The sequence below is a fragment of the Cebus imitator genome, unplaced genomic scaffold (genome assembly GCF_001604975.1).
Source record: "Cebus imitator isolate Cc_AM_T3 unplaced genomic scaffold, Cebus_imitator-1.0 Scaffold703, whole genome shotgun sequence".
NCBI lineage: Eukaryota > Metazoa > Chordata > Mammalia > Primates > Cebidae > Cebus > Cebus imitator.
Window position 1 is genome coordinate 412,294 of NW_016108018.1, and position 26,672 is coordinate 438,965.

At 41.0% G+C, this 26,672-nt stretch overlaps 1 protein-coding gene across 3 annotated transcripts in view; it reads left to right on the plus strand.

The window, feature by feature from the left end:
* Window positions 1-24,918, plus strand: part of CDC16 (cell division cycle 16) — a 42,679-nt gene extending 17,761 nt beyond the window's left edge. For 2 of the 3 annotated variants that reach the window (XM_017518761.1, XM_017518762.2), the window contains exons 13-19: window positions 11,932-12,084; window positions 13,850-13,913; window positions 16,311-16,372; window positions 17,253-17,388; window positions 19,250-19,340; window positions 24,428-24,725; window positions 24,808-24,918. In XM_017518761.1, the coding sequence (XP_017374250.1) occupies window positions 11,932-12,084; window positions 13,850-13,913; window positions 16,311-16,372; window positions 17,253-17,388; window positions 19,250-19,340; window positions 24,428-24,687 (766 nt within the window). In that variant the 3' untranslated portion in view covers window positions 24,688-24,725; window positions 24,808-24,918. The remainder of the gene's footprint in view (window positions 1-11,931; window positions 12,085-13,849; window positions 13,914-16,310; window positions 16,373-17,252; window positions 17,389-19,249; window positions 19,341-24,427; window positions 24,726-24,807) is intronic. The other variant, XR_001821808.1, reaches the window with a different exon arrangement.
* Window positions 24,919-26,672: the final 1,754 nt, after the last annotated feature.

A 26,672-nucleotide genomic window follows, 5' to 3' on the forward strand; every position in this document is an offset into this window, starting at 1 on the left:
TTTCTCAATAGAGTGTTGCTCTGTCACCCAGGCTGGAGTGCATTGGTGCAATCTTGGCTCACTGCAACCTCTGCCTCCCAGGTTTAAACAATTCTCCTGCCCCAGCCTCCTGAGTAGCTGGGATTACAGGTACCTGCCACCACGCCCAGCCAATTTTTGTATTTTTAGTAGAGATGGGGTTTCACCATATTGGCCAGGCTGGTCTCAAACTCCTGACCTTGTGATCCATCTGCCTCGGCCTCCCAAAGTGCTGGGATTACAGGCGTGAGCCACTGCGCCCAGCCTCTTTTGTTGTTTTTTAACTTAATTCCATTGTAGTTGGAGAAGATACTTCCTGTGATTTTAATCCTTTTAAATTTATTGAGGTTGGCTTGGCATGGTAGATTACACCTGTAATCCCAGCACTTTGGGAGGCCAAGATGGGTGGATCACTTGAGGTTAAGAGTTCGAGACCAGCCTGGCCAATATGGCAAAACCCCGTCTCTACTAAAAATACAAAAATTAGCCGGGTGTGGTGGCTCACATCTGTAGTTCCAGTTACTCGGGAGGCTGAGGCAGGAGAATTGCTTGAACCTGGAAGGTGAAGATTGCAGTGAGTGGAGATCACGTCACTGTACTCCAGCCTGGGTGACAGATAGAGACTCCATCTCAAAAAAAAAAAAAAAATTATTGAGACTTTTTATGAGCTATTCTAGAGATTGTTCCAGATGTATTTGAGAATTCTCTTGTTGGATGGAGTGTTCCACAGATACTGGTGACATCTAGTTTTTACAGTGTTGTTGAAGTCTTCTATTTCCTCATTGATCTTCTACATATTCTCTCCATTATTGCAAGTGAGGTATTGAAGTCTCCAAATATTATTGTTGAATTGTCTATTTCTGCCTCCAGTTCTGGCATTTTATACTTGATATATTCTGAATCTCTGTGGTTAGCTGCGTATAAGTGTTATATTTTCTTTATGGATTGAGTCCTTTATCATTATAAAATGTCGCTAATTAACATACATTTTTCATAAAGTCTGTTTTATCTGTTTTATCCTATAGTATAGGCACACCAGCTCTCTTTTGTTACTGATTATATGGTATGTCTTTTTTCATCCTTTTAATTTCAACCTGTATTTTGAATCTAAATCATGTCTCTTGTTGACAACATATAGTTAGATCAAGTTTTTAAAACTATTCTGCCAGTTGTTAACCTTTGGAATTTTATTCCATTTGTTTAATATAATTACTAACAAGATAGGATTTATGTCTGGCATTTTGTTCTTTATATTCTATATGTCACGTCTTTTTTTGTTCCTGTATTTCTCATTACTACCTTATTTTTTTGTGTTGAATAAATATTTTATAATGTCCCATTTTAATCCCCTTTTTAAAATTATACTGTATTTTTAAAGTTATTTTCTTAGATTGGTTATCTAGAGGATTATAATTAGCACCATGATTTAAAACAACCTAGTTTGAATTACTACCTTTTAATACCAATTTAATTTTAATAGTATACCAAAACCAGGCCAGGCGCAGTGGTTCACGCCTGTAATCCCAGCACTCTGAGAAGCTGAGGTGTGTGGATCACTTGAGGTTGGGAGTTTGAGACCAGCCTGACCAACATGGAAGAAACCCTGTCTCTACTAAAAATACAAAATTAGCTGGGCGTGGTGGTGCATGCCTGTAATGCCAGCTACTCAGAAGGCTGAGGCAAGAGAATCTCTTGAACCCGGAAGGCAGAGGTTGCGGTGAGACGAGATCACGTGATTGCACCCCAGCCTGGGCAACAAGAGCGAAACTCTGTCTCAAAAAAGAGAAATAGTGGCCGGGCACGGTGGCTCAAGCCTGTAATCCCAGCACTTTGGGAGGCCGAGGCGGGTGGATCACGAGGTCAAGAGATCGAGACCATCCTGGTCAACATAGTGAAACCCCATCTCTACTAAAACTACAAAAAATTAGCTGGGCATGGTGGCACGTGTCTGTAGTCCCAGCTACTCAGGAGGCTGAGGCAGGAGAATTGCCTGAACCCAGGAGGCGGAGGTTGCGGTGAGCAGAGATTGCGCCATTGCACTCCAGCCTGGGTAACAAGAGCGAAACTCCGTCTCAAAAAAAAAAAAAAGAGAAATAGTATACCAAAACCTTACTCCAACATAGGTCAGTTTCCTCTTGCCACCTTTGTGCTGTTATTGTCATACAAATTATATCTTAAACATTATAAGTCCATCAGCACAGGTCTTTGATTATTGCTTATTCAATTGTCTTTTAAATCAGATAGAAGAGTTAAAAACAAAAACACATTTTATACTGCCTCATAATTACCAATATAGCTATTTTTATCAGACTCTCATTTCTTCATGTTGTAAACCAAAAGTAAAATGTGAAGTCCCCCACCCCCACCCCACCCATCTGAATGGGCTTCCTCCTCTAGGCCAGGGCCCTCAAAATGTAACCTGAAAGACTGGTTCAGGCCACGATGGGAAGTGGGGTCAGATGGGCCTCAGTTTCACCTGAAAGACTGGTTCAGGCCACGATGGCAAGTAGGGGTCAGTCGGGCGTCATTGTGCCCTCCAGCATTCACATCAACACAGACCTTAAGTCTGATAAGAAACACTTACCGTCTATCCTCTCTGAAGCCTGGTACCTGGAGGCTTCATCTGCATAAAATTGGGTCTCTACAACCTTTTATAACCCAGACATTGCTTACTGTTGATAATAACTTTTTTTTTTTTATGTATATATATTTTATTGCACTTTAGGTTCTGGGGTACATGTGAAGAACATGCAGGCTTGTTGCATACGTACATACATGGCAAGGTGGTTTGCTGCCTCCATCCCCATCACCTATATCTGGCGTTTCTTCCCATGTTATCCCTCCCCAACTCCCTACCCCCCACTGTCCCTCCCCTAGTGCCCCCCAACAGACCTCAGTGTGTGATGCTCCCCTCCCTGTGTCCATGTGTTCTCCTTGTTCAACACCCGCCTGTGAGAGAACATACGGTGTTTGATTTTCTGTTCTTGTGTCAGTTTGCTGAGAATGATGGTTTTCACGTTCATCCATGTCCCTACAAAGGACACGAACTCATCATTTTTTATGGCTGCATAGTATTCTATGGTGTATATGTGCCACATTTTCCCTGTCCAGTATATCATCGATGGGCATTTGGGTTGGTTCCAAGTCTTTGCCATTGTAAACAGTGCCACAACGAACATACGTGTCCATGTGTCTTTATAATAGAACGATTTATAATCCTTTGGATATACCCAGTAATGGGATTGCTGGGTCAAATGGAATTTCTATTTCTAGGTCCTTGAGGAAGCGCCACACTGTCTTCCACAATGGCTGAACTAATTTACACTCCCACCAACAGTGTAAAGTGTTCCTGTTTCTCCACATCTTCTCTAGCATCTGTTGTCCAGATTTTTTAATGATTGCCATTCTAACTGGCGTGAGATGGTATCTCAATTTAGTTTTGATTTTCATTTCTCTAATGACCAATGATGATCATATATGTCTTCTTTTGAAAAGTGTTCATATCTTTCGCCCACTTTTGAATGGGTTTGTTTGTTTTTTTCTTGTAAATCTGTTTTAGCTCTTTGTAGATTCTGGATATAAGTCCTTTGTCAGATGGGTAGATTGCAAAAATTTTTTCCCATTGTATTGCTTGCTAGTTCACTCTAATGATTGTTTCTTTTGCTGTGCAGAAGCTCTGGAGTTTAATTAGATCCCATTTGTCTATTTTGGCTTTTGTTGCCAATGCTTTTGGTGTCTTAGTCATGAAGTCCTTGCCTATGCCTATGTTCTGAATGGTTTTGCCTAGGTTTTCTTCCAGAGTTTTTATGGTGTTAGGTCTTATGTTTAAGTCTTTAATCCATCTGGAGTTAATTTTAGTGTAAGGCGTCAGGAAGGAGTCCAGTTTCTGCTTTCTGCACATGGCTAGCCAGTTTTCCCAACACCATTTATTAAACAGGGAATCCTTTCCTCATTGCTTTTGTCAGGTTTGTCAAAGATCAGATGGTTATAGATGTGTGGTGTTGCCTCAGAGGCCTCTGTTCTGTTCCATTGGTCTATATCTCTGTTTTGGTACCAGTACCATGCTGTTTTGATTACTGTGGCCATGTAGTATAGTTTGCAGTCCGGTAGCATGATGCCTCCAGCTTTGTTCTTTTTGCTTAGAATTCACTTGGCTATGCAGGCTCTCTTTTGGTTCCATATGAAGTTTAAGGTGGTTTTTTCCAGTTCTGTGAAGAGGGTCATAGGTAGCTTGATGGGGATAGCGTTGAATCTATAAATTACTTTGGGAAGTATGGCCATTTTCACAATATTGATTCTTCCTAACCATGAGCATGGAATGTTTTTCCATCTGTTTGTGTCCTCTCTTATTTCCTTGAGCAGTGGTTTGTAGTTCTCCTTGAAGAGGTCCTTTACATCCTTTGTTAGTTGTATTCTTACAAAGGTATTTTATTCTCCTTGTAGCAGTTGTGAGTGGCAGTTCGTTCTTGATTTGGCTCTCTTTAAGTCTGTTATTGGTGTATAGGAATGCTTGTGATTTTTGCATATTGATTTTGTATCCTGAGACTTTGCTGAAGTTGCTTATCAGTTTAAGGAGATTCTGGGCTGAGACGATGGGGTCTTCTAAATATACAATCATGTCATCTGCAAATAGAGATAATTTGACTTCCTTCTTTCCTAATAGAATACCCTTTATTTCTTTTCCTTGCCTGATTGCTGTGGGTAGAACTTCCAATACTATATTGAATAGGAGTGATGAGAGAGGGCATCCTTGTCTAGTGCCAGATTTCAAAGGGAATGCTTCCAGTTTTTGCCCATTCAGTATGATATTAGCTGTGGGTTTGTCTTAAATAGCTTTTATTATTTTGAGATACATTCCATTGATACCTGGTTTATTGAGCGTTTTCAGCATAAAGGGCTGTTGAAATTTGTTGAAGGCCTTCTCTGCATCTATTGAGATAATCATGTGATTTTTATCTTTGGTTCTGTTTATGTGGTGAATTACGTTTATAGACTTGTGTATATTGAACCAGCCTTGCATCCCTGGGATGAAGCCTACTTGATCATGGTGGATAAGCTTTTTGATGTGCTGTTGCAGTCGGTTTGCCAGTATTTTATTGAAGATTTTGGCATCTATGTTCATCATGGATATTGGCCTGAAGTTTTCTTGTTGAGTCTCTGCTGGGTTTTTGTATCAGGATGATGTTGGTCTCATAAAATGATTTGGGAAGGATTCCCTCTTTTTGGATTGTTTGGAATAGTTTCAGAAGGAATGGTACCAGCTCCTCTTTGTATATCTGGTAAAATTCATCTGTGAACCCATCTGGACCTGGATTTTTTTTGGTTGGTAGGCTATTAATTCCTGCCTCAAGTTCAGCCCTTGTTATTGGTCTATTCAGGGTTTCAACTTCTTCCTGGTTTAGGCTTGGGAGGATGCAAGTGTCCAGGAATTTATCAACTTCTTCCAGGTTTACTGGTTTGTGTGCATAGAGTTGTTTGTAGTAATCTCTGTTGGTGGTTTCTATTTCTGTGGAATCTGTGGTGATATCCCCTTTATCATTTTTTATTGCATCTATCTGATTCTTCTCCCTTTTCTTTTTTATTAATCTGGCTAGTGGTCTGTTTATTTTGTTTCAAAAAACCAGCTCCTGGATTTATTGATTTTTTTGAAGGGTTTTTTTGTGTCTCTATCTCCTTCAGTTCTGCTCTGATCTTAGTTATTTCTTGTCTTCTGCTAGGTTTTGAGTTTTTTCGATCTTGCTCCTCTAGTTCTTTCAATTTTGATGATAGGGTGTCGATTTTAGATCTTTCCTTGCTTCTCCTGTGGGCATTTATTGCTATAAATTTTCCTCTAGACACTGCTTTAAATGTGTCGCAGAGATTCTGGTACATTTTGTCTTCCTTCTCGTTGGTTTCGAAGAACATCTTTATTTCTGCCTTCATTTCACTGTTTATCCAGTCAGCATTCAAGAGCCAGTTGTTCAGTTTCCATGAAGTTGTGTGGTTCTGAGTGAGTTTCTTAATCCTGAGTTCTAATTTGATTGCACTGTGGTCTGAGAGACAGTTTGTTGTGATTTCCATTCTTTTGCATTTGCTGAGGAGTGATTTACTTCCAATTATGTGGTCAGTTTTAGAGTAGGTGTGATGTGGTGCTGAGAAGAATGTATATTCTGTGGATTTGGGGTGGAGAGTTCTGTGAATGTCTATTAGGTTTGCTTGGTCCAGATCTGAGTTCAAGTCCTGGATATCCTTGTCAATTTTATGTCTTGTTGATCTGTCTAATATTGACAGTGGAGTATTAAAGTCTCCCACTATTACCGTGTGGAAGTCTAAGTCTCTTTGTAGGTCATTAAGAACTTGCTTTATATGTCTGGGTGCTCCTGTATTGGGCGCGTATATATTTAGGATCGTTAGCTCTTCTTGTTGCATTGATCCTTTTACCATTATGTAATGTCCTTCTTTGTCTCTTTTGATTTTTGTTGCTTTAAAGTTTAATTTATCAGAGATGGGAATTGCAACTCCTGCTTTTTTTTGCTCTCCATTTGCTTGGTAAATCTTCCTCCATCCCTTTATTTTGAGCCTTTGTGTATCCTTGCATGTGAGATGGGTTTCCTGGATACAGCACACCGATGGGTTTTGGCTTTTTATCCAATTTACCAGTCTGTGTCTTTTGATTGGGGCATTTAGCCCATTTACATTTAGGGTTAATATTGTTATATGTGAATTTGATCCTGCCATTTTGACGCATGCTGGTTGTTTTGCCCATTAGTTGATGCAGATTCTTCATCATGTCGATGCTCTTTACCATTTGATACGTTTTTGGAGTGGCAGGTACTGGTTGTTCCTTTCTATGTTTAGTGCTTCTTTCAGGAGCTCTTGTAAGGCAGGCGTGGTGGTGACAAAATCTCTGAGCAATTGCATGTTCATAAAGGATTTTATTTCTCCTTCACTTATGAAGCTTAGTTTGGCTAGATATGAATTTCTAGGTTGAAAGTTCTTTTCTTTACGGATGTTGAATATTGGTCCCCACTCTCTTCTGGCTTGTAGGGTTTCTGTTGAGAGATCCGCTATGAATCTGATGGGCTTCCCTTTGTGGGTAACCTGACCTTTCTCTCTGGCTGCCCTTAGCATTTTTTCCTTCATTTCAAGAACCCTGGTGAATCTTACAATTATGTGCCTTGGGGTTGCTCTTCTTCAGGAATATCTTTGTGGTGGTCTCTGTATTTCCTGGACTTGAATATTGGCCTGCTTGCTAAGTTGGGGAAGTTCTCCTGGATAATATCCTGAAGAGTGTTTTCCAGCTTGGATTCATTCTCTGTTACATTCAGGTACGCCTATCAAACGTACATTAGGTCTTTTCACATAATTCCATATTTCTTGGAGGCTTTGTTCATTTCTTTTTACTCTTTTTTCTCTAATCGTACCTTCTCATTTTATTTCATTAAGTTGATCTTCAATCTCTGATATCTCTTCTGCTTGGTAGATTCGGCTGTTGAAAGTTGTGTATGCTTTGTGAAGTTCTTTTGTTGGTTTTTCAGCTCCATCAGTTCATGTATATTCCTCTCTAAGCTGTTTATTCTTGTTAGCATTTCGTCAAACCTTTTTTCAAGGTTCTTAGTTTTTTTGCATTGGGTTAGAACATGTTCTTTTAGCTCTGAGAAGTTTGTTATTACCCACTTTCTGAAGTCTGTTTTTGTCAGTTCATCAGACTCATTCTCCATCCAGCCTTTTTCCCTTGCTGGTGAGGAGTTGTGATCCCTTGGAGGAGGAGAGGCATTCTGGTTTTGGATGTTTTTATCCTTTTTGCTCTGGTTCCTTCCCATCTTTGTGGATTTATCTACCTGTGGTCTTTTAGTTGGTGACTTTCAGATGTGGTCTCTGAGTGGATGTCCTTTTTGTTGATGATGAAGTTATTTCTTTCTGTTTTTTAATTTTCCTTCTAACAGTCAGGCCCCTCTGCCGTAGGACTGCTGGAGGTCCGCTCCAGACCCTGCTTGCCTGGGGATCACCTGTGATAGCTGCAGAACAGTAAGGGTTTCTGCCAGTTTCTTCTTCTGTTATCTTTGTCCCAGAAGGATACCCACCAGATGTCAGCCTGAGCTCTCCTTTATGAAGTGTCTCTTTGGATATACGGGGGTCAGGGAGCTGCTTGAAGGGACTGTCTGTCCCTTATAAGAGCTCAAGTGCTGAGCCGCGAGCTCCGTTGTTCCATTCAGAGCTGCTGGGCAGGTACGTTGAAGTCCGCTGCAGTGGAACTCATAACCACCTTTTTTTTTCCCAGGTGCTCTGTCCTGGGAAGATGGGGCTTTATTTATAAGTTCCTGACATAATTCTGCCTTTTTTCAGAGATGCCCTGCCCAGCAAGGAGGTAACCTAGTCACAGCCTGCCATCAGAGGTGTTACTGGGCTCTGCCCAGCTGCTCTGTGAACTTCCTTGCAGTTTTTGTTTATAGAGGTATAGTTACAACTGTCTCTATTGGCAGACTGCCTTGGTAATGGCGGACGCCCTTCCCCCAACAGAGCTGGACCATCCTGGGTCCAGCTGTGCTTGCTGTGAAACTTCAGTCCAGAGCATTTCAAATTCCTGGTCTTTGTTGGTCTGGGACCAGCCAAGCCAGATCACCTGGCTCCCTGTTTCAGCCCCCTTTTTTTCAGTTGAATGGGCGACTCTTTCTCCCAAGTGTTCCAGGTGCCAGTTGCAACGGCTCCCAGATTTCTGTTTTTGTGCGGATACCCACTGCACTGCCTGAAACAGCGGTGCTGGAGACCCGTGGTGCTTTTCTGCCTGGGAATCTCCTGGTCTGTGGGCAATAAAAATTCGTTTGTGGTGATCACTCAACCTCTGTGTTTTCACTGGGAACTGCAACCAGAGCTGTTCCTATTCGGCCATCTTGGATCGTCTCAATAATAACTCTTTCAACCAGTTGCCAATCAGAAAAATCTTTTTTTTTTTTTTTTTTAAATTTTCATAGGCTGTGTTGATACAAGAAAAATCCTAAATCTGCCTGTAACCTGGAAGCACCCACTTCAAGTTGTTATAGACTTTGACTCTTTTTGTCAACAGTGTGGGTTTGAGTTCCTATGTAGTAGTATCCTTTTGTTTTAGCATAAAGGGTTCCCTTTAGTATTTCTTATTGGACAGATGTACTAATGACAGATTTTCTCAATTATTCATTGTTATTATTTATGTCAGTTTGTTTTTCAGAGAAGCTGTGAGAAGGAGCGCATGTATATATATTTATATCATTTGCTATATTATCTTATTTACCATTTTTAGTTCTCTTCATTTGTTCCTATGAATTCAAGTTACCATCCTGTATTACTTTGTTAAATACAGCTTTGCCGTCACCTACTTCCTATTATGCTGTTACTGGTAAACCTTACATTTCTGTATATGATAGGCCAAACAGTACAATTCCACATTGAATATCCCTAATCTGAAAATCCAAAGTTCAAAATGTTCCAGAAGCCAAAACTTTTTGAGCACTGTCATGACTGAAAAGGATTTGCTCATTGGAGCATTTTGGATTTTCAGACTAGGGATGCATATATTCCAAAATTCAGGGAAAAAAAATCTGAAATTCGAAACAGTTCTGGTCCCAGGCATTTCTCATAAAGAATACTCAACCTATATATACATACTGTTTTATACAGTTGCTTTTTGTTTTTAAGATAGAGCCTCACACTCTTTCCCAGGCTGGAGTGCAGTGGCACCATCATAGCTCACTGCATTCTCAAACTCCTGGGCTCAAGGGATCCTTCCGCCTCAGCCTCTCAAGTGTCTGGGACTACAAGCTTGCACCACCACGCTTGGCTAATTTTTTATTATTTTTTTTAGGGATAGGGTCTCACCGTCTGCCCAGGCTTGTCTTAAACTCCTGGGCTCAAGGAATCTTTCCGCCTCGGCCTCCCAAAGTGCTGGGATTACAGGAGTGAGCCACCATGCCCGGCCTTGGTTAATTTATTATTACTAATTTTTAAAGATGGGGTCTCACTGTGTGCCCAGGCTCATCTTAAACTCCTGGGCCCAAGCATTCCTTTCACCTTGGCCTCCCAGAGTGCTGGGATTACAGGCATGAGCCACTGCACCCAGCCTACAATTGCTGTTTAAGTCAAGAGGAAAAAGAAGAAATACATGTTTATATTGTTTTTTGTAATTATATAATTATCTTTACTAGTACTCTATTTTTTTCTTGTGGATTTCAATAATCTTTAATGTGGCAATTCTGAAAATCAGATTTTCCCATACAGCCTCAGGGTTTATTGGCCATGATTACTGTTAAGTTATTTTCCAGAACTAATTCTTTAGCTTATTATCCTTTGTTGTATGAAGCTACTGCTCAGTTAGCTAGCAGCTTTGATATCTCTTAAACCAGTAAGTCTTCCACCCTTTGCCAAAGGATTCTGCACACCTTCAGCACTCTGCATTGTTGACACTTCTGCCTTAGCCTTCACTTCATTTTAGCACAGAGCCTCAGGACAAGATAATAGGGCCTTCTCAGGTCTTTTTCTGTGCGTGCGTGCAGCCCTATGCACTTGTATGGCCTTCCCATCCCCAGGAATGTGTCAGAGCTCTTTATAGCCCCCTGTGGACATCTTATTCCCCAGAGTTCATTTTAAGTTTTTGGCCTGCATTTAGTGTGCGCCAACTGGGATGGCTGCTTGAGGCAGCAGCTAATGCTAAATAATTGCTGTTGATTGTTTCCAACAAATGCCCTGGGGATAGAGCTTTTCTCACTGAGTGAGCTCTGAGATCAATGGAAGACAATGAATAGGGCTTTTTTAGGAGCTACCAGGCAGGTCAAATAGCAGCGGTTCCCTGTGGGTTGTTTGAGGAACTCTAGAGTGGCTGCTAGGCTTAATGTCTCTACGACTGCTGTGGTAATGAGGCTGCTTGTTTTCAAGGTTAATGCAAAGCTAGGGAAAGGAAGATGGAAAACACAACCACCATAAAGTTTGCTGTTCTTACTGAGGTTCAGCCATTTTTCTTCAGTATACACTCAGATTGTTATAAGAGCTTGGTTACCTTCCAAAGTTCTGAAAAAGTTGGTTTTGATAATTTTTGCCAGTGTTCTTACTGTTTCTATGGATGAATTGATTTTTGGAAGTCCTTACCCTGCCATTTTGAAAGTACTTCTACCAGGTGTAAATACTTTTAAAGAATTTGTCATGACCTTCTGTAGAGAATATAATCTTGAATTATGGCTCTAGATTAGAACCAAAACACATACTATGCAATCAGTATTTATTGATGTTCTGAGATCATCATCAAACAAAGATTGTCTTGTTACACTTGCTTTAATGCAGTCACTGATACAATCGTGTGAACAGAGGAAAATTCACTTAAAAAGTAGTTCTGACTTTATGCCTAGAACTGTCTCAAGAGGTGGGAAAATTGGATCAATACACAGGGTATTATTCATAACTCTTCTGCATAAAACTGATTATAATCAGTTATATAATCAGTTATAATCAGGGAATTCAGAAAAAGGAGAGCATTTAGGTTAGAAAAGTCAGAGGTAGGTTCCTTCATAAAGGGAAGTGGAACTTGAACACAATCTTGAAGGATAAATGGTGGTGAATAAATAAGAGGAAGACCAGTGTAGGCTGGGGGCCTGACGTTAGCATCAAGGAGGAAAACAAGCCCCACGGAGACCTGCCCTTTTGCTTTAGAGAGTTTTTGTTTTCTTACCGTGGAATAATAATGAAAATTAAAGGTAAATGAGTTGCAGATAGATTCTAGAAGTGGCAGTTGATTAGTCCAAAGCCCCTTAGTCATTTATAAAATATTTGTAAATTAAGAGTTAGAAACAAGTAAATGCTGTGTTTTGGCCACCTTTAAATTATTTTGCAGATAGGATTTGAAGCTGACAAATTAATTTCTCCTAAATCAGAGCTTTTGGATTTGAATATGTGTAATTTTCTCATTTTTAGGTGTCATTTGCCTATGTTGTATATTGGATTGGAATATGGTTTGACCAATAACTCAAAACTGGCTGAAAGGTTCTTCAGCCAAGCTCTGAGCATCGCACCAGAAGACCCTTTTGTTATGCATGAGGTCGGAGTGGTTGCATTTCAGAACGGAGAGTAAGTACTAGAAGACCAGAAACCCTTCTGTGTTAACTAAGTGATTTTAAACAGGGTAGGACGGTCACTAGAGTTAACTGACCAAAGGGACTCTTCAGTAGATTTGCACTTTTAAATGTACTATTTTAGGAGAAGAAGACAGGAAGAAAAAAAGAGAGAGAGAAACTGTTACCTTGCATTTCCTTAAAAATTCTAAACCCAGGTTTTGGTCTTTTTTTGATCTGAGCTTGTTTTCTTACATGGTTGCACAGTTCAGATGCGCACACCCCCACAGTGTGGCCGGGAGCACTGTGGGGTCCTTAGTCATCTCTATGTTGATTAGGACTTGGATTCATATATTTGAGAAAGCTTTGACATGGTTTTTGAAACAAAAGTGTTTTTTATTTAGTTACTAGTAAGTCAGAAAATTAATTAGAATGACCCAGTCTTGTGAGTTTCCTGGTCAGAGGAGGCTTTTCTGTATTCAAGGATATTAGTAGAATAAGTGATTTGATGTTATATTCAAAGAGAAAAATGTCTAATGATTCGCATTTCATGATACAAAAATTTTAAAATGGTAAATTAATATTAATACTACTTTAGAGTCATTTATGGCATGTATGTATTCTAAGAAATGGTTTAGGTATTTTTAAAAGTTTGAAGCTTTAAAGTAAGTAGTAATCTTTTAATGTAATGCAGTAATCATCAGCATTTGTGAATTTGCCTAGTCACTAAAATTTATTTGTAACCCTGAAATCAGTTCCTGAGGTGCTTTCCCTAGCCATTGGCAGATGTGCCCAGGGCCGAGGCAAAGCTGGGTCTCTCGTACACAGCCACACTTGGAGTCTAAGAAGGCAACGCTCTGCCGTTTTTCCCAGCTCAGCTATAAACCAGTGTACTTTTTGTGGTCTGTCTAGTGCCACAGTTTTCACATTTTTCTGCTTTTTGTTGGTGATTTCACTGTTTAAAATAATCCCTAAGCTTAGTGAAATGCTATCTAGTGTTGTGACATATCTTACAAAGGAAACACATGTATTAGAGAAGCTTCATGCAGGCGGGCATCGGTTATAATGTGCTGCTGGCCCTGAGTTCAATGTTGATGAATCAACAATTTGTATCAAATAAGATGTCTTTAAATAGAAACCCACATAAAACAAGGTTACACATTGATCAGTTAGAGAAAATGTGACCAGAGATTTGCAGGAATCTAACTCTGTTTCCCCTGGGAGCAGCAGTTCAATATTTGCTGACTCCGTGTACACCGTGACTTGATAGAACATAAATACTGTGGTTGGCTGGGTGCAGTGGCTCATGCCTGTAATCCCAGCACTTTGGGAGGCCGAGGTAAGCATATTACTTGAGGCCAGGAGCTTGAGACCAGCCTGGACAATATGGTGAAGCCCCATCTGTACTAAAAATATAGAAATTACCTGGACATGGTGTTGTACTCCTGTAATCCCAGCTATGTCAGGAGGCTGAGGCATGAGAGTCACTTGAACCCGAGCGGCAGAGGTTGCAGTGAGCCAAGATCGCATCACTGCAATCCATCCTGGGTTAGAGTGAGACTCTTAAAAGAACAAGAACATAAATATCTCCTAAAATCCTGAATTCTTTGTGTTAATGCCATAATGTTAATCATTTATGTCACTTAACTTTGAATTTTTATAATTATTTCCAGCAGTTTACCCCATTTCATTTCAGTACTACTGGAAAGATAATCAAATTTTTTTTAAGTTTATATTTGCTAATTTTGAATAATCTGCAGTGTTTTTCCCCTTTATTTTAGGTGGAAAACAGCTGAAAAATGGTTTCTTGATGCTTTGGAAAAAATTAAAGCAATTGGGAACGAGGTATTCTTTGTACTATCTGTAAATACGCATGTACACCCCTGAATGTGTTCACTGCTAAATGAGGAAAATAACACAGTCTCTCTTGCCTTAGAAGATAATAACCTGATATTTATCATAACAAGCTGCTGTTAATGTAAGAAATGAGTTTTTTCCTAATTTAAGGGGCAGGTGTTAGGTGTTTGCTTAAGTGGGCTCCAGCTTTGAAATGTGAGAGGCGTCAGAATAGAGTGGATGATTATTTGAAGCTAGGAATAGTCTATGGTTCGTGGAAACTATTGGGCACTGTAGTGTCTGAGGTAATATTTCTCCTCTAGAACTTCAGAGAGCCTCTTTGAAGGGTAAAGTATAGCAGCAGGTCCCACTTCTGAAAGAATAGGGATGGGACAGGTATCTCTCAAATTCACCTTTGTTGCTGTTACTGAATACTCAGTGTGTATTTGGGCCTTTCCATTTTGAAATATTTGACTGCTTCTGTTGTATTAACAATGTACCCCATGAATTGGTGCTTATGAGTTAGCCTAACAACTAGCAAGGATGTGTATATACTGATATTACTTAAAAGTAGTAACAATTTTAGATACCATAAACTTGCATAGGTAAGAGATTCTTATGTTGCTCTTCTGATTTCTTCATGCCCGTTTGGTTTCATTCTATTCTGATTTTCACTTCTCAGCTTCCTGCTGTTCCTGTTTGTGCACACCTGCCCACAGTTTTCTGTCCCTTGGCTGTTAGCTCTCTGTTGTTACAGACACAGCTTTGCCTCCCTGCCAGGCGACATGCCTGTCCCCATAGACGCAGCTTTGTTTACTCTGGTCTGTCATGTCATCTGAACGTATAAGCACTATTTCTGTTTATTTCCACACATGTGTACATAAAGCAGGTGCCTCTGCCGCATAGTCTTTGGTAGTTCTGGATAATGCAAGTGTTTTGTTAGTAGGGGATTGCCACTTGCCACCTCGTCAGTTTTCTAAGATGTGACTGCCTTGTACCCCAGACGGGCTCAGCAGCGTCAGCATCACCTAGAAGCCTGCTAGCAGTGCAGAGTCTCAGACCAACTAAATCAAAATCTGCAGTTTTAGCAAGATCCGCAGGTGATTCTCATGCACAGAAAAGTTTGAGAAGCACCTTCCTAAACCGTACTTTAAGTTGAACCTGTATTCTTTGATGATTCAGAGGCACTTTATAGTCTTACAGAAATTTAAAATATGAAAGCACAATACTATCGAAATGTCAAAATGCCCTTTAACAAGTTATATGAAGAGAGGGAAAATACTGACTTCAATGAAGAGAAACCGTCATGCCTAAGAGTCATTAAATGATTTGTCTTTCATTCACCTGGGCTGTGCCTCCAAGAGCTGGTCTCAATAAAGTTAAGTCTGTGGCTCAGGTGTGCTCATTCATTTAGTTGACATATATTTAATGAGTGTCAGCCATGCCATAGGCTCTAAGCTAGGTGTCGGGATGCAGCAGGGAATGAGTTTACTATTTCCTGACCTCAGATACACTGGGGCATATAAGTAAGTAGATAGGCAGTGAAAATACAATGCAACTGGGGAACTAAAGGTGCTCATAGAGAAAAGCAATTCACCCAGAAATGAGGCTTTGGTTACAACATGCACCTCAGTCCTGAAGGTCATCAGACATTAGCCAGGCAAAAATGAGGGCTAGAGTATTTTAGTGTTTGCAAAAATTAGAGCTAATTCGGTGTGGCTTGGATGTTGAGTTCACAGAGAATGTCAAGGAGTAGGCCAGGAGAGTTAAGTTGTGGGTCACCAAGGGCCCAGAATGATGTTGACAAGTTTGCGCCTTATCCTGAGGAGAGTGGGAAAACAAAAGGGATTTTAGAAGGAAATGACCTGGTCAGACTTTTATGACTGGAGCCCAGATTTGACTTTATTAATGAGGAAGGTGAGGATTAAATAGGTTGGAGTTGTGCCCGGGAATTAGAAGGAACCAGCCCTGGTGTGCTTCGTGGGAGGGTCAAGGGGATGGGTGTGCCATTCACTCAGGAGGGGCACTCGGAAGCGGTGAGGTCAGGGCTGATAAACCCCGGGAGAGATGGGTGTGGTGCTTATAATATTTCCAAGTAGAAGTATTTAGCAGGCAAATGGATACAGAGGGCTGGCGTTTGAGGGAAAGCTCTGAGCTGCAGATATTCATTTGAACTCCTGCAGGGATAGGCTCTTGGATAACTTGTCCTAATAATAACAGCATCCTCAGAAAGTCTCCTAGTAGGAAAGTAAGGGAGATAAACCAGCAGTTACCCTGGCCTTGTGGGGTGCTGGAGGCACACACTGGGAGAGGGCCCAGCTTGCAGATGTGAAATAATTCAGTGCAAACAAATCAGGCTGAACAGTGACATATATAACTCGTGGGCTTGATGTTGCTATGTTTTAGGTAACAGTTGACAAATGGGAACCTTTGTTGAACAACTTGGGGCATGTCTGCAGAAAACTTAAGTAAGTGAAGTAGAGCATTTTCAGAAATATACTTCATGATTCAAAGTTTACTTAATTTTGAATGCTTTGTCATATTTTTATTTTGTGAGATCCACCAGCTTTCTTGTACTTGGCTGCTCTGATATAAGCATCAAAATCAGTTTTTACTATTTATCTCTGTTGGTGTAATTTTATTTTAGAAACCCATTGAGAGTTTTACTTTTTTCTAGATTAAAATTTAGCATTCAAAGTTAATTTGGAAGAATTAAGACAGTAAGATGTAATTGAAATCCTATCTATATTCTGTTTTCTGCTAGAGGTTTTGTGGTGTGAGAAACAGGCGACAGTTGAAAAATTGATTTTTCGGCAATTTTAGGTTACTCAAGATTTAACAAGTGTTTCTATTGCAGGATTTCTTTGAGTCTTTACTATGTATTATGAGCTATAACATTTTCCAAAGTCTAATTGGGCATAAAACATTTTTTTCACAAAAGATTTTACAAGTCAGGTATTCCAGAGAACATTGAGGAACACTTTTCTAAGTCTTTTGGACCTTAAAGCAATGCTCCTTGGCTACTTTCGTGTCCCCCTGATATGGCACATTGACTGTCACCTAAGAGGGTGGTGTGTGGTAAGGATATGGTCAGGAGGCAGGGATGAGGTTCTGGTCAGAAGGAATACAGCGGACATCCCTGCAGGAGCACCCTCGGCCAGAGGGAGCAGGCCTGGAGGATGCATTTAGAGGGCATATTGAGTAGGCAGGTGTGGAGGATAGTCACCAGTCCAGACTGCTGTTCTCATTGAGACAGTGTTTCTTAGGTGTTGATATGAATGAACACTCATCTTAGACTTAGGAATTTAGTGCTTTTACTGTACCCAATAATTGTGTTCTCCCCCACAGAAAGTACGCCGAGGCCTTGGACTACCACCGCCAGGCACTGGTGTTGATTCCTCAGAATGCATCCACCTACTCTGCTATCGGGTATATCCACAGTCTGATGGGCAACTTTGAAAATGCTGTGGACTACTTCCACACAGTATGTCTTTTCTTTGTACCTAATTTTAAAACTGGTTAACATTGGCCACTTCCTTTTTTTGAAAATATTTTCTCTTGGTAATATTTACTTACTATTTTAATATTCTTTAGGCAACCTTATGTTTTATTCTTTTCTTTGCAGAGAAAAGCATGTGGGTGTTGTACAGTATTCATCAAATTAGAGACAAACATGAGTCTTGCCCTCCGTGTTTGCAGTGAGGTGTGCAGGTGCGCGTGGCGCTTGTCAGTGAACTGAGTGCTGTGTGTGGACTGGGATCACAGGGTTGTGTGTCCACAGCAAGCCCTTTGGGCACTCCCAGATTTTCTCTTCATGACTCTAATTAATTCCCTTAGATCACTGTAGTAGATGAACAAAACAGTCTCTGCAGTCATCACAAAGAAGGAACCTTTCCTTAATCTGTGTACCATATTCCATCAAATTTAAGACACTGTGAGTAAGCAGGATGACCACAAAGAAAAAAGTGCTGCCGATTAAACTTTTACATAATTTTTTCCTCTCACTTAATTTTCTTGTACTTAGAATACTCTTGAACATATTTAGGCAGATTTGTATTACTCTGGTATATACATAAAAATGAAATGTATACATAAGTGAAATAAATGGTTACAATATTCAACCCAGAGGGCCAGACTCTGTGTTTTCCCAAAATAGTGCCCTGGTGCTAGCACACACACCCGGTCCTGACTCTGGGTTTCCTCCCAGCCACAGACACCTGCTTTGCAAATCTCTCCCTCATCCCTCTTAGTCTGCTAAAGTGTCAACAGAAGAAGGTTTTTAGAAAACCTCAATTCCTGTATCTGTTTAAGTGTTCCTCACATGGTCTGTGATCTAGTCTGTGCTGCCAACATAACCACGAAGTCCGCACTGTTTAGGAAGGTTACCCACATCACAGTGGTGGCTGGTTGATGGCAGTGGTAGGAAACCACAGGTAAAAGGGAAGGAATGCTTGAATTTGAGAAAGTGTGGGTCTTAGAATCAGTGAACTAATGGTATTTGGAGAGACAGAGATAAAATATGAGAAAAATTATCAAAGATAAACTCATGATAAGTTTGTAACTGATTTTCAAGAGTCATTTAGAGATTTTGAGGTTAGATGAAGTCATGAAGGTGCCATGATGGTAACCAGAGCACTGGCCTCACTAGACACCGGGACTAAGCATTTTCCAGCCCTGTATGATCTTTTCAATATGTATATTTGGGTATTATATAATTTACCTTTCTTCTGTGATCTGATTAATATAGAAGGCTCAGAGACCTCCGTATGGAGTTTTGTTTTTGTTTTTGTTTTTTAAGACAGAGTTTTTGCTCCTGTTGCCTAGGCTGGAGTGCAGTGGCATGATCTTGGCTCACTGCAACCTTTGCCCCCCAGGTTTAAGCGATTCTCCCGCCTGAGCCTCCTGAGCAGCTGGGATTACAGGCACCTACCACCACGCCCAGCTAATTTTTGTATTTTTTAGTAGAGACGGGGTTTCACCATGTTGTCCAGGCTGATCTCAAATTCCTGACCTCAGGTGATCCACCTGCCTCAGCCTCCCAAAGTGCTGGGATTACAGGCATGAGCCACTGCACCCAGCTGAGATAGAACTTTCTTTAAAATATCTTTTGGGGTAGATTTCCAGCATAAGAGAATAGTGTGATGAACCTCCATGACCCATAACCAACTTCAACAATCATCAGCTAGCTCATGGCCAGTCATGGAGCTCTGTCCCTGCTAATAGCCCCCTTCCCTGACCCTGGATGCCCTGGAATCTTTTGAAATGAATCAGTGTGGTAATATTTCTAAACAAAAGAGAAGGAAATACATTTTCTTTTAATAACCATGCTGAATCTTTTATGGCAGGCCCTTGGTCTTAGGCGAGATGATACGTTTTCTGTTACAATGCTTGGTCATTGCATCGAAATGTACATTGGTGATTCTGAAGCTTATATCGGTAAGGTGATCATTATTCTTATTGGTATTGTACTCCATTTTTTAGGTTGTCATATATCTCTGTTTTTGTTTCTCATTCTCATCTAAGGCTCAAAGTTTATCTTTCTAACCATTCGTCCTGCATTAAAAATAAGAAACTCCATTTATTTTATTAGAACAATGCTGTGGGGAGGTAGTGACTCACCAAGGATGCATTCAGTTTAAAGTTGATTACTTGCTGTATGCAAAATACCACTATAGAATATGTGTAAAGCACTTGGTTATAGAAGGACCCATCTGTTTCTATAATGGAAAAAGAAGCTTCCAAGGTGCCCCAGGCTGTCAGAAATTACCTGGAGTCTTCTCATGTGGGCGTCAAGAGTGGCAAGAAGACAGACTGGGGAAATAATCCAGTCAGCTGAGAAGAAAAACAAATAATTAGTATAGTCCCATTGTAAAGTTGGATAAACTGAGGCACAGCACAGTTTAAAAATACATGTTCACAGAGTTAGGCTCCACAGCTCGCTCTCTTAACCATCCTGTAATTCTGCCTGCTCTATGGCCAGTCACTGATGCACTTGTCTGGTACCTCATGGCACGCTTAGCAAACAGTTTCCCTGCCCCATAGAACCTGGATTTCATTTCCTGCTCTACAGCTATAAAATTTAACAATTTTTCTTTGAATATGTTGGGTTCTATCCCTATATATCTCAAATTTTATTAATATTACTGAATCTTATAGGGGTCTGTGATGTCTTTAATCCTTAGAAATATTAAATAATCTATAAACAAAGGAATACATGAGGTTAAAAAGTATTCAAATTTCTATATGCTTTAAAACATTGAGTCAGTGTATTGAGAAATACACCTAAGAAACTGCAGTGAATCTACTCTGGACAAAATAATTTTTTTTTTTGAGATGGAGTTTCATTCTTGTTGCCCAGGCTGGAGTACAATGGTGCAGTCTCAGCTCATTGCTGGGTTCAAGCGATTCTCCTGCTTCGGTCTCCTGAGTAGTTGAGATAACAGGCGCCTGCCACCACGCCCAGTCAATTTTTTGGATTTTTAGTAGACACAGGGTTTCATCATGTTCGTCAGGCTGGTCTTGAACTCCTGATCTCAGGTGATCCACCCACCTTGGCCTCCCAAAGTGCTGGGATTACAGGTGTGAGCCCAGCCTATTCTGGACAAAATTTTAGAAAATCTCTTCAAAAGAAGCTATCTAGGCCAAGCGTGGTGGCTCATGCCTGTAATCCCAGCACTTTGGGAGGCTAAGGCAGGCAGATTACCTGAAGTCTACAGTGCAAGACAAACCTGGCCAACATGGTGAAATCCCACCTCTACTAAAAATAAAAAAATAAAACTAACCAGGCATAGTGGTGCGAGCCTGTAATCCCAGCTACTTGGGAGGCTGAGGCAGGAGAATCACTTGAACCCAGGAGGCAAAGGTTGCAGTGAGCCAAGATTGCACCACTGCACTCCAGCCTGGGTGACAGAGCAAGATTCCCATCTCAAATAAAAAAAGAATTGTGGTAGTTTTACATATATTAACAGTAGACTGAAAATAAGAAAAGGACTCTGGTCCCTCAACCAAACCAGGCAGTGGCGGTCAGGCACTTCCACACAGAAACCTTTCACTGTCACCAGAGAGTGGCCCCAGACAGAGACCTGCAGGTGCCTCTGTGCTTAGGTACATCTACTCTGGAAAAAATAATTTTTTTTTTGTCCATCTACTCTGGACCAAAAAGGGTCCACTGAGGGTCCCAAGTTGGAAAGGGAAAGAGAGAGGAGAAAGGGCTCCCCTGTTTGGAGCAGAGGGATCCCACATGGAAATAGCTCTAGCTTATGCCCACAAATGAAGCCTCTATAGAGAAGAAAAAGGGAAAAAGAAATCCCCAAATTTGGGCTAACCTCCTGACTGGCTCACCAAAATATGTTATTGCTGTGGAAGGTCTTGACTGCAAGTTGTCCAGGTCCTGGGCGTGCTGAACAAAGATTGAGCAAAACACACAAAGAAATGGAAGACAAAAGCATAGGTTTATTGAAGTGAAAGTACACCAGACAGAGTGGGAGCGGGCTTGAGCAAGTAGCTGATGAGCCCCAGTTGCAAATCTTACGGGGTTTAAGTACCCTTAGAGGTTTCCTGTTGGTTATAGCCTTTGCAAATTAAGTGTTGACCTGTAGCCAATCAGAGGCTGAAGTGAAGGCTCCCTGTCTCTAAGCCCTATTCTGCCTTTGTTAAGAAGCAAATAAAGGCCCTCAACATCATTACTTATCAGGGAAAAGAAATTAAAACCATAATGATACTGGTGCACACCTCTGGTGCCAGCTGCTTGGAGGGCTGAGGCAGGAGGATCACTGGAGCCCAGGAGATCAAAGCTGCAGGGATCACGCCACTGTACTCCAGCCTGAGCAACAGAGTGAAAACTTGTGTCAGAAAAGTAATAATAAAAATAAAACCATAGTGAGATACCAGTACATACCCACCAGCATGGCTAAAAATTAAAACTACTAGCTGAGCGTGGTGGCTCATGGCCGTAATCCCAGCACTTTGGGAGGCAAAGGTGGGTAGATCATGAGTTCAGGAGTTCAAGACCAGCCTGGCCAAGATGTTGAAACTGCATCTCTACTAAAAATACAAAAATTACCTGGGCGCCGTAGCAGGTACCCGTAATCCCAGCTCTTCAAGGAGGCTGAGGCAGGAGAATCACTTGAACCTGGGGAGCGGAGCTTGTAGTGAGCCAAGATCACACCACTGCACTCCAGCCTAGGCGACAGAGTGAGACTCTTGTCTCAATTAAAAAAAAATTAGAAATACTGACAGTATGTAGTGTTGGTGTGATGTGGAACAACTGGAACTCTTATAGATTGACTATTGGTGGGCTATAAAAGAGTAAAACCTCTGGAAAACTGCTTAACATCACAGTAAAGTTAAGCCTATTATATCAGTTACCTACTGCTGCCTAACCAACCACTCCAAAACCTCAGCCAACAACAGTGTATTACTTTTATAGTTCTGTGGGTTGAGTGACTCATGTGCAGGTCTTATCTAGGTTTACTCATGCAGCTGTGGTCATCAGATGCTTGACTGGGTAGATGGTCTAAAATGGTATCATTCTCCAGTAGAGGAGCTCAGCTTGGGTGCTGAGTCTCTCTCTGTGGGGCTTTCATCTTAGTTTTCTTTGTAGCATGATGTTCTCAGGGTTCTAAAGGACAAGAATCAAAGCTTCAAGACCTCTTGAAAATTCAAAGTTGCATAACATCACTTCCAGCACTTTCTGTTCTATCAGTGCGAGTCTCATAAGCTTAAGAGTTGATGTGGGAGGGGGCTGTATAAGGGTCAGGGTGCTGGGAGGTGTGATTCATTGGAGTGGGTATTAGGGTGATGACTAACCATACTGATCTTATGATGTAGCAGTTCTTCTCCCACGTATAAGCCCAATGGAAGCAAGTGCTTCTGTTCTCTAAAGGTCACAAACAAGAGTATTCATGGCTTTATTCATTATAGCACCTAACTGGGAAATGACCCAAATGTCCAGCAGTAGGAGAGAGGAGAAATAAACTGTGGTATGTTCATTACAACAGAATACTCTGTTACTTGAGAGACTACTGAATCATTGGAATTTCAGATTTTTGACAAAAAACATAGAAAATGTACTAATTGCTTCAATTCATAGGAAGATTAGTGTATTGGTTCCTTCTCGCATTGCTATAAAGAAATACCTGAGCCTGGGTAATCTGTAAGCAAAGAAATGTAATAGGCTTACAGTTCTGCAGTCTATACAGGAAGCATGATGCTGGCATCTGCTTGGCTTCTGGGGAGGCCTCAGGAAACCTGAAATCATGGCGGAAAGCAAAGTAGGGAGCTAGCACTTCACATATCCGGAACAGGAGGAATTAGAAAGGGAGGAGGTGCTACATTCTTTAAACAACCAGAAAACACTATCACAAGAACAACACTGAGAGACTGGTGCTAACCATTCAGGAGAAACTGCCTCCATGACCCTCCCACCTCCAACACAAGGGATTACAGTTCAACCTGATATTTCGTGGGGACACAGGTCCAAACCATGTCAATCAGTAATGGACAAAACTAATTGGTAGTGATAGAAAAGTCCGAGTAGCTGGGAGCATTGACCAGGAGTGGGCACAGATGGGTCTTGAGGAGATGTAATGTCCTGTGCCCCTCTGGCAGTATTCGTGTGGGGTGCATGTACATAAGGGTTCATTCAGCCCTGTGCTTAAGAGGATTCACACTGGCCGCATGGTTTTAGCTCCATTTTAAAAAACAGATGTTGGATTGAAGCCTTAGCTCTGCCCCACCGCAGCCCGGTGGCAAGGAAGGCAAATCTGCGCCTCAGTTTCAAAGGTGTGAAGTTCATAGGAAGCTAAGTAAGGGCTGGAGAGTTGATAATGAGTCAGATAGACGTTTCCCTGACCTCACAGAGGAGATTTATCATTCATGCCATTTTTATTTTTAGAAAGTTTGCATGTCATTATCTGCCAAAATACCTATTCCTGAAAGCTATTGGTTGGAATTGTGTAAAACTATCATTTTGTTTATGTCAAATGATTGAACCTAATACATCTGTTTGGATCTGTTCAAATCTGTATTAATCTTAAGGTTTTAATATATGGGAAATGGATTTTATTTCATCGTGGCTTCTGTATGCATAAGATTGGTGACTATACCCCGTGGGCACATCACAACGCAGTTCTTACCTGTAACAGCTGAGAAAAAAGTTGCCCACGGGCCTCATCTGTATTTAGGAGGCCTTGGAAACAGGGCAGCTGTTGAGACTACATGTGCTTCTAAAAGTCTTCTGGCACCTCTTTTGAAAATGATGGAAAACAAATGAAAAAGAAGAAAAAGAGAGGAACGTTGTTTTCATTCTGCTCTCAACTTGTGTGCTATTAATAGTATAATTTGACTTAAATGATAGAGATGGTATATAATGATGGAAATTATAGATAAATGATGGAATTTCATATTTTATTCTAATTAGTATAATCTGACTTAAATGATAGAAATGGTGTTATATAACAATGAAAATCATAGATAAATGATGGAATTTCTTCTTTTATTCTAATTATAGTGTTTCTTTTTAGGAGCAGACATTAAAGACAAATTAAAATGTTATGACTTTGATGTGCATACAATGAAGACACTAAAAAACATTATTTCACCTCCCTGGGATTTCAGGGAATTTGAAGTAGAAAAACAGACTGCAGAAGAAACGGGGCTTACGCCATTGGAAACCTCAAGGAAAACTCCTGATTCCAGACCTTCCTTGGAAGAAACCTTTGAAATTGAAATGAATGAAAGTGACATGATGTTAGAGACATCTATGTCAGACCATAGCACGTGACTCCAGTCAGTGTTCCTGGTCCCGCTGTCCCAGTGTAGGTTAGTATTCCCTCACATCCTTTCCATGGCTTAAGAATTTCCCAATTCCTAACGTGACTCCAAACTGCATCTCTACATTTAGGAACAGAGACCCGCCTTAAGAGACTGGATCGCACACCTTTGCAACAGATGTGTTCTGATTCTCTGAACCTACAAATAGTTAAACATAGTGGAATAAAGAAGGTAAACCATCTATTATGTCTTTTTTTTTTTTTTCCATTTTCAATAATTTTTTATTTTGGACTAATTTTAGATTTACAGAAAAATTGCCAAAATAGTATAGAGGCCTTCTGTGTGCCCCTCACCTAGCTTCCGCCATTTTTTTTTTTTTGAGACAGAGTCTTACTGTTACCCAGGCTAGAGTGCAGTGGTACGATTTCAGCTTACTGCAATCTCCGCCTCCCGGATTCAAACAATTCTCCTGCCTCAGCCTCCCGAGTAGCAGGGATTACAGGCGCCCGCCACCATGCCCAGCTAATTTTTGTGGTTTTATTAGAGACGGGGTTTCACCATGTTGGCCAGGCTGTTCTTGAACTCCGGACCTTGTGATCCGCCTACCTCAGCCTCCCAAAGTGCTGGGATTACAAGCGTTAGCCACCAAGCCTGGCCTCTCCCATTGTTTACCTCTTTCATGACCGTGGAACATCTGTCACTAAGCAACCAACGTTGTAGTTACCGTTAATTAAAACCCAGACTTTATTTGGATTTCACCAGTTTTTCCCTAATGTCTGCTTTCTGTCCCAGAGTCCCATCCAGGCACGTACTGCATTTGGTCATCCCGTCTCCTTTGCGTTCTGTAGCCTGTGACAATTTCTTGGACTTCCCTTGTTTTTCATGACCCTGACAGTTTTGAGGAGTACTGCCCAGGCAGTCTGTAGAACGTCTCTCAATTTGAGTTTGTTTGATGTGTTTCTCAAGCGCCTTTCTCATCACATCCTACTGTGTGGTTGTGACCGCCACAAGACCTCTCCCAGGCAGTGCTGACCTTGGTCACCTGGTCACAGTGGTGTCTGCCAGATTTCTCCCGTCAAGTTCCTGTAGTTCCCTTTCCATACTCTATGGATTGAGGAGGTTTAAGCTCCAACCCCTGGAGAGGGCAGTATCTGCACGTTACTCTTCTTGAAGATTTGTTTCTTCTCTCCTGTTTATTCAGTCATTTACCAGTGTGGACTCATGTACTTACATGCATACCTCGGGGACACTGCAGGTTTGGTTTCAAACCGATGAAATAAAGCAAATATCACAATAAAACAAGTTTCAAAAATTCTTTGGTTTCCTAGTGCATATTAAGCCTGTAGCCTATTAAGTATGTAGCAGCAGATGTCCAAAAAACAATGTGCATACCTTAATTTTAAAATACTTTCCCAGCCTGACCAACATGGTGAAACCCTGTCTCTACTAAAAATATAAAAATTAGCCAGCTGTAGTGGCACACACCTGTAATCTCAGCTACTCAGGAGGCTGAAGCAGGAGAATCGCTTGAACCCGGGAGGTGGAGGTTGCAGTGAGCCAAGACTGAGCCACTGCACTGCAGCCTGGGTGATGGAGAAATCACACCACTATACTCCAGTCTGAGCAACAGAGACCCTGTCTCAAAAAAGAAAAAAAAACTATTGTTAAATGCTAATGATCATCTAACCCTTTAGGAATTTGTAATCTTATAGCTGATGGAGGGTCTTGCCTCCATGTGGATGGCTGATGATGGTTGCTGAAGGCTGGGGTGACTGGCAATTTCTTAAAATAAGACAGTGAAGTTGGCTGCATTGATTGACTTACTTTATTGAAAGATTTGTCTATGCTGTTTGACACCAAATTACAGTAGACTGTCTTTCAAAATTGGAGTTAATCCTCTCAAACTCTGATGCTGCTTTGTCAACTTTTTCAGTTGTTCACAGTATCTTCACCAGGAGTAGATTCCATTTTGAGAAACTATTTTCTGTGCTCATC